Below are 9,050 nucleotides of genomic sequence, written 5' to 3' on the forward strand. Positions count from 1 at the left end.
CCCTAGTGGTTGTAACTTTCTTGCTACGCGTATGAGTCCTGTGCTTTCGGTAGTACGGGCCCATACTACCTTCGACACCTACCCATATTTTTTCTCAAGTATCACCACAACACCCTAAAAATACACATATACATAGTGAGCACTCAATCCTCACTCCTAAAGGAATGCTAAATATCTCATACTAGCCTACCGACCTCGCACAACCCACCCATGAATCTTCCACCAACACTGCAGCACTCGTGTATGCTAGTCATACATAACGTTGGACCCTATAGACTTTCGAATACCTGATCCTACCCTAATCCCTTCATCAAACAAGAACAGTCAATAAGTCCAAACCAAACATTCTTAGTCTATAAGATCTTAATTATGTACGGTCGTGATGCACACACTAAGCAGCTACAGTAATGATGTCAATTTCATATAAGGAAAACCCCTAGGCTATCAGGTATCATATAATCAGACAATTCTATCATGTAATTCCTGAAGATTCCTAGCCTAGTACTAGAATGTTGTTCTAACATATCACAAAATCAGATCACCCGTAAGGTATTTTGGGATCTACTTACTGGCTCCGACTGATTGTACACTTGCATCCTCCTTTATTATTTTGAATAACATTTGAAAAATCATTTTAAAAAGTCTTGTCCTTAGTTTGAGACTGGATACACACGAGCATTTCCTCCAATTCACTCAAACCAAGGCTCTGATACCAACTTGTAACATCCATAAAAATCATGCCAAATTTAAACTTTTTAAAACATTTCAAAACCAATAAATCTTACAAAAATTGTTTCAAAATGGTTTAGTGTCATTGTATCCCAGAATCAAATCATAAAATATAAGGAGGTGCATGATCACACGTTCACCTTCCGGAGGTCATCAGAAGTACCTAAAACATAATCAACAACTATAAGCCTGAAGCTTAGTGAGTTCCCCCAAAATACCAACGTCATACAGTCATAATCATATTATATAAACACACACAGCATGCATAATGAGCCATCAGTCTGACTGGACCACCTCACAGGCCATCAGTCTATCTGGACCGCTCTCCGAGCCTTCGGCACGTCTGAACCACCTCTCAGGACCTTCAACTTATCCGGACCGCTCACCGGGCCTTATGCCTGACTAGTATGATCTAACCGGGTCTGAAATCTATCTGGTCCGCCCTGGGTATCTTGGCCTACAGCACAAAAGCAGGACCTGCCTCAACCCAATCTCCCAAACCAGCAAACATGTGCACATAAATATCATACGCTAGCTAGCATGTACATATAATCATACAAATCTACAGATCACTAACATAGCCACCATCCTATAACCAGGATACTGATCTAACCGATGACTAACATAACAACCATCCTATAACCAGGATACCGATCTAACAGATCACTAACATAGCAACCACCCTATAACCATGATACAAGTCATAAGGGTCGCCATTGGTGCCTCAGACCCTATTGATATAGTGAGAAGAACTAACCTCACGATATCGAACTATAGCGATAAGATCAAACTTCCGAATCACAGACAGGAATTCAACACCTATAACCACCATAGGACGAAGTCCATCATTATCCCAAATTACCAAAATACCTTTGAAGTCCAACTGGTCAACCCTTGGTCAAAGTCAAAGTCAACAGTCCATGTTAACCCAACGCGTTGAGTGCAGCTAGCAACTAATTGAGTTCTGTAAGAACTTAAGAAATCATAAAACTCTAATTGACTCGCTGAGTTTCCAACCAACTCGTTGAGTCTATGCATGTCCAAAAGTCGAGAAAATCCTAACTGACTCGTCGAGTCTTCTTACTAACTCGCCGAGTTCATGTAGAACCAATACAAACAATCTTCAACCGACTCGTTTAGTCGACTATACGACTCGTCGAGTCCCTTCAGTCCATTTCTCATCCAGATGTTTTTAAGCTACTCCAAAGCTCCATATTGCAGATATAACCTCCTAAGTCATGGTTTCCATGTAAAGTTGCAAACTTTACATACATCCATGGTCCTAGATATCAAAACAAAGCTAAGGGAAAGGTTTAAACCAAGAAGAAGAGCATTAGCTTGCTATATATGATAATTGTATGGCTATAGGGACTTAGAGGAATCCAAATCTGAATTTACAACTTCATATCATCCCCAAAACTCGAATTGACTCACAAATATGCTAAAAAATGACCCTAAACCTTTGAATGAAGAGATTTAGCTAAAGATAAGTCAAGGTAACGACTTGTTAACTTCATAATGATGCCAAGAGGAAGTAGATTCAGATCCACGAGCTTCTCTTTGCCCCAAAATCACTCGTTGAATCTCACAAACACTCAAGAACAAGGTCTAGACTGATTAGGGTTTCTTCTGGCTGTCAAGAGGTGGTAAGGGGCTGGAGGAAAGGACTTAAGGTCCTTTAAATAGGGTGCAAACCCTAAAAATTAGGGTTTCATTTTCCAGCTCCTACTTGTCGAGTCGGGGTCCTCCAACTCATCGAGTAGAACTCATAAATCATGCGGCCTGATCTGCTTCTACACGACAAGTTGGGGGCAATCAACTCGTCGAGTAGGTCCAATAATATGACTTTAAGCTTTTAAATTTTATACTTGGGAGTCGAGGTGTTACATTTAAAGCTCTTTTCATAGAACTCTTCCAAACTCTAAAATTCTTAGTTCCATGTAGTTTGAAATTAATAATGATTGTAACATAATTATCAAATGGATGCAAATACAGAGGATCATCAAAATCAACATCATCATTCTTACTAGAAGACTCACCTGGTTTCTAGTAATGACTAACAAATACAAGACAAGGAAGAAAAATCAGGAATCTATTACCTAATCTCAGAAGTTTACAAGTACTTTCTATACTTCACACCAAATTCATAACCATGAGAGGTTAGAGCAGGATGAATTATAAACGAAAAACAAACAAGATCAGCAGGTAACTGATAGATCAAGAAACACCAGAGACAAAAAACGTGCAAGAAACTTATAGAGTTCCACAATATCGCACAACAACCACCGTTGTAGATTTAATAGATTTGTCCTTAAACAAATATACTTCAAAAGCAAATAGGCATTTAAATGCCAAAAACCAACTCTGATAATGGAACCTCGTTTGCACGTATTTTGAGGTTGACTGTGGATGATAATGTTATCCGTTAGGGTTAACAAGTTAATCCTAAACGTTTACTGTTATGAAGCACATTTACTCCCAAAAAATGTGATAATGACACCACCAAAGTTGATGGAACCCTACAAATCCAAGATCGAACAATAAGTTGAGGAGGATAACACAAGATCTGAATCATAAATTCAGATCGGAGAACAAAGAACGGACCACACCTATACAAAGACAACAAACCCTAACCCTAGATCTGAAATCCTAACCAAATCAAGAACAACTCATATAAAAAAAACTAGCTAAACAAGGCTCTGATACCATCTAAAGAAACTCAAATCAACAGAAACATGATTATCAAAACATCAAAAGTTCTTATTCCTAAAGAACCTATTAGTTGTCAAGTTAATTACAAAGAAACCTCCCTACAAAACACTAAGTACAATGTCTCAAACACTCTATCTAAACTACTTACACTAGTTTACAATATAAACAACTAGCGAACAAAGAATGTACAGAAATGAGAAGAGATTAAACCCTAATCTATTAAGAGAAGACGAGAGCAATACAAATCGTGTCAGATAAAAATTAACTGAATACCTTCTACATTACACATAGAAAATGTTTATATACTTCGGATCACAACTGATTCAAACATAGAGCAAGTCTTGGACATATCTGTCCTATGGTAAAGATTTTCATGTTTTCAACTCCAACTAAATTCCAAATGTGAGCCGCAATCCACCTTTATATTTCTCTTGTTAACTTACACCCTCCTTGTACAAATCTATACACAAAAAAATCTAATAATAACAAATTAGCCCCTTATATAAATTAAATCTATAGAATAAAACAAACTATAGAAAATGCTACAACAATGTTCATTTTGATAAAAAGATATATATTTCAACAGGTATGTTTAATTTCTCAAGTGGACTGGTTTGCTCTTGTTAAATTGATGTTCACTCGTTTACTAGTCATTATTTCAAGCAAGTGTTATGTCGTGTTTCGGATAGTTTTTTATCTATAAAATATTTCAGGTAATTATTCCAAGCAATTTTAATGCCGTGTTTCAGATAGTTTTTTTAATCTATAAAATATTTCAATTCTATGTATGGTAGAATAAAAGATTGTATGTTTACGATTATGTCAATGATTGGGTCAAGGTGATATTATGTTAAAATAATGTAGAACCGAGTCAAAGTTTTAGGTTTAAAATGTTTTCATCTTCTACGTTTTTTTTAAATTATTTATTTATTTATTTATTTTATTTAATCTACAAAAGCCTTTTCAATTTCTCTCTGGGTAGTATCTGAAAAAGCCTATTAAGGTTTATCTGTATACTAGGTGAATGTATGTGCGTTGCTCATAAACACCTATATAGTTAAAGTCTTTATAAATATATTTTTTTTAATATAGCAATAATGTTGTTTTTAAATTTGATATAATAATTCGTATACTAAATTGATATAATGATTATTTTGAAATATATGATAATATATACATCTATCATAACTGCATAATCTCAATCGTTTGAATGACTTCTACCCGCGAGTTATACATGAATAAATTAAATATAATATATGGTTTAATGTTATTTATAGTTCTTGCTATTGTTAATTAATTTTTTAAAATTTATTTGCTTATGTTTTAATTTTTATCATTTATATAGAGTTATTTTTAACTATTGTTATTGTAAGTTATTTTAAGCTACTTATTTGAAAACTTTTAACGATTATAAAAATATCTTTAGGAAATATTTTGGTGAAATTGAGATTGCACTTTAGTTTTTACATTTATCACTAAAATTTATCATTTTTAACTATTTACAAAATATTCTTTGGTTTTTTAAGTGGCGCTGAAATTTATATTTAAATTAACATTGTAATGTTATATTTAATATAAGAATTTAAGTATTTTGTCCAAACTGTTCAAAATTTATAGCTTTAAAGTGATAATGGTTTACATACAATAACATATTAAATCTAATAAATTAAATATAATATGTTAAAAGTTAAAGACATAACTTTATAAGTAGAAGTAAATATATTATTTTAAAATTGAAATTTAGTATATTTATGATTACACTTTAAGTTTGATATTTATTTAACCTTATTAACCAACATATAATCATTATTACAAAAACATTACAATAATCACTTTTAACTATTTACAAAATATTCTTTGGGTTGTTTAAGTTAAACTAAAATTTATATTTAAGTTGACATGTAATGTTATATTCTAATTAATAATTTATGTATTTTATATAAATTGTTCCAAAATTGTATCTTTAAAATGATAATGGTTTACATCCAACAATATATTAAAACTAATAATATAAGTATAATATGCTAAAAGTTAAAAAAAATCAATTAATAAGTAGAAGTAAATATATTATTTTAATATTAAAATTTAGTTTATAAATGATTACACTTTAGGTTTGATATTTATTTAACGTTATTAACCAACTTATAATTATTATTATAAAAAAAATTGAAAAGTCATGAGAGTTTCAAATAAATATGGTGAAAGGAAACATACATAAGAGTTTCAAATGAATATGGAGAAAGAAAAAATATTTCCTTTATAATATAGTATGATATGCACGGACGAAGCTTATGTAGGGCGAGGAGGGGCTGTATCCCCCCCCCCCCTCCCCCTGTTTTTTTTCATAACTAACCGTTAACTATTAAAATGTTTACATATTAAGCCTAAAACTATAAATTTTGACTTTGGCTCCCCCAAATCAACACTTCAAGCTATCATGATTGGAATCCTAAACAATAGATGCTAATATATACTAATACAAAAAAAAAAAAAAAAAAAAAAAAAAAAAAAAAAAAAAAAAAAAAAAAGAGTGCCAATTCGTTTGTCAACATTTTTTTAGCAAGAAGGTTATATATATCTCCTCATTACGACTAAACAATTAACTAGAAACTTCACAAAATGTCATCCTCTAAGTCCTCTTTCACTTTCGGGAGGGGGCTCCGCCGTTGGGGAGACTATTAATTTTGTATCTATAGTTGTATAAATTAAAGACTTTTTGTTATTTTATTTTTCCAATCTTACGAAGATGTATTCCTTTTCTCTTGTTTAGGTTAACTAACATGCATGATTTCATGGTCGCTATGGTCAATCAAGACTTTTGATCAATGGGTTCGCTTATAGGTCATGTTGATCAGTGTTTCAAGCATATCTTCTATGATCATCTCATGAATAACCAAGTAATGATACCAAATGAAGAGGGAAATGGTTAGATGCAAAACTCTAAAACGTCAAAAAAGTTGATTGACCGATGATACAAACGACAAAGATATATGTACAAAAGAAAAAGAAAAGGAACAGAAGGGGATGGCCCCTTGGACCTCTAGCTTTGCAAAGAAACGATTGAGAAGATTGAACGGCTCTAGGGAGACATAGAGAGATGTGGCAAAGAAATAACCAAGAAGGCAAGTGTGATATTATGTTGTCTAAAGTAAAAAAGCGGATGCATAAGTCACATAACATTAATATTTTTGAACTCTAGGTTGAATTTAAAATTGGTTATAATCATTTTATAATGAAGATTTTTTATTAGGCAACCATACATATATATATAATATTCGTCGACCCTTGTTTTCATTGAACGGTATTCTTGAATTTAATAATTGTGGGTTTAAAACTTAATGCAATGCATATTGTTTTAACTTTTGACAGAAAGATGTAAGGTAGCTGACTAGCTGTGGTTTTGTGTTTTCTTATTTCCTTAAAGCTACCCCGGAGAATCTTTATCAAATCTTTAACAGTTGATACATTTTTTAAAGCTATCCCCACCCCCACACCTTTATATATATATCAACCACCCTCCATATATATCTATATATAATTGAATACATATCTGTATGCATAAAGTCAAGGCTATAAAGCATTGATTTAGCATTCTTTCATATACAAAACATGACCAACACGGGGGACTCCAGCCATCATGTACAAGTTCAAGAAGCAGTCTTTATTACCCCTTCGGACCCAACTCCCTCTCATGTTCTTAACCTCTCTGCTATCGATTCCCAGCTTTTTCTACGGTTTACAATCGAATACTTACTGATCTACCATCCTCCTCGCCACCGAAGGGCGGGTTACCGGAGTGCCATCACCGCCCTTGTTAAAGACGCCCTCGCTCGAGCCCTTGTTCCATACTATCCTTTGGCAGGGCGAGTCAGGACTCGATCCGATGGCTCTTGTCTTGAAGTGGTTTGTCGAGGTCAAGGCGCAGTGTTCGTTGAGTCCACTGGTGAGTTTACAATCTCCGATTTCGAGAAGGCTCCAAGGTATGTGACGGAGTGGCGAAAGCTTTTGGCGTTGGAGGTGACGGACGTTCTCGAAGGGGCTCCGCCGTTGGTTGTACAGTTAACGTGGCTTGCAGACGACTCAGCGGCTCTCGCTGTCGGTTTTAGCCACTGTATATGCGACGGGATTGGCAGCGTTGAGTTTTTAAACCACTTCGCCAGATTAGCCAACTGCCACCGGTACGGCGCGGCGGAGGAGTTTAAACCCAAACCCATTTGGGAAAGACATCTTCTTGATCCAACTCCGTATAGACTAAAAACGATTCATCACCCCGAGTTCATCCCAGTCCATGACCATTGCAAGTTCTTGACTCGGTTCAACCAAGATCAACTCACTCCCACCTCCACCACATTTCACGATTGGAGAATAAACGAGCTAAAGACACTCGCGGCCTCCACGAGTCAACTCAGTAAACCATCGCTCACATCGTTCGAAGTCGTCTCTGCTCACATCTGGAGAAGCTGGGCTCGAGCATTAAGTTTCCCACCTAGACAAACCCTAAAATTATTATTTAGCATCAACATTCGTAACCGAGTTAAACCGAGTCTACCCAGTGAGTACTACGGCAATGCTATAGTCCTCGGATGTGCTCAAACGACAGCAAAGGAATTAACCGAGAGTGGATTAGGTTACGCCACGGAGTTAATAAGGGAAGCAAAGAACAGGGTGGATGATGGGTTCGTTAGGGAAGTGGTTGAATCAGTGAGTTTAACTCGGGGGAAACAAGTACCTGACTCGGTGGGTGTACTCATTTTGTCGCAATGGTCAAAGGTAGGGTTGGAAAGTGTTGACTTTGGGCTTGGGAGGCCTGTTCAGGTGTCACCAGTATGTACAGATAAGTACTGCATCCTCCTGCCAATACCCGATCAGAGCCGTTCAGTGAAATCCATGGTGGCTCTGCCGTCCATATCAGTTGGCAAGTACGAGCATCTGATCAGAGCTGTTGAATAAATCGTTGACTTTTTTAGTATTTTTAAGAATTTTGTTTTTTTAAGCGTTTGATTCTAATTCGTGTCAACGTGGTTTCCGAGTCAAACTTTTAAATTAAAAGGGAATGGAGTCGTCACGTGGAATATTTGGACACTTGAGATGCTATGGTGACACGTGGAATTTTTTTGTGACACGTGGAGGTAATGACGTAAAGAGGGAATGTACAAAATGTCCACCACTAAGCAAACATGGTTGCAATTTTTGGGGCTTGTTTCATGCGTATAGTAGTTTCGCATTATTATAACATGGAATAATTTTAAAATATTGTCCAAAAAGATGCTTACAAATGTACACAGTGAATATAATGGTGATGTACTGTTATTTTTAATGTCGTTTCATTCATTGATATAACGCGAAATCCATATCCAATCGCATATCTAATTGACATCAAATTAACGGATTGAGTAAGCTAATTTTTTTTAAAAAAATCAAGTGAAAATAATATGTTTATATTTTTTTGCGGAAACCATTACCTTATAGTTTAGACTTTGGAGAAGGTTCCGAGTTTGAATCGCCTTAGTGTAAAGTGTAAACCTACTATAAACAGGAATATCCTTAAAATATCAGAAAGAATATTAAAAAGAGGATGGAAAATCTCGTGATCATGTTTACTTCATTTC

At 35.0% G+C, this 9,050-nt stretch overlaps 1 protein-coding gene across 1 annotated transcript; it reads left to right on the forward strand.

Annotated features, from left to right (window-relative positions):
* Positions 1-6,991: 6,991 nt before the first annotated feature.
* Positions 6,992-8,758, forward strand: LOC111896821 (alcohol acyltransferase 9). The gene has a single exon (XM_023892808.2). It carries the CDS (start codon positions 7,051-7,053, stop codon positions 8,389-8,391), a length of 1,341 nt encoding a protein of 446 aa, XP_023748576.1. The 5' UTR covers positions 6,992-7,050; the 3' UTR covers positions 8,392-8,758.
* Positions 8,759-9,050: the final 292 nt, after the last annotated feature.

The sequence above is a fragment of the Lactuca sativa genome, chromosome 9 (genome assembly GCF_002870075.4).
Source record: "Lactuca sativa cultivar Salinas chromosome 9, Lsat_Salinas_v11, whole genome shotgun sequence".
Classification (NCBI taxonomy): Eukaryota; Viridiplantae; Streptophyta; class Magnoliopsida; order Asterales; family Asteraceae; genus Lactuca; species Lactuca sativa.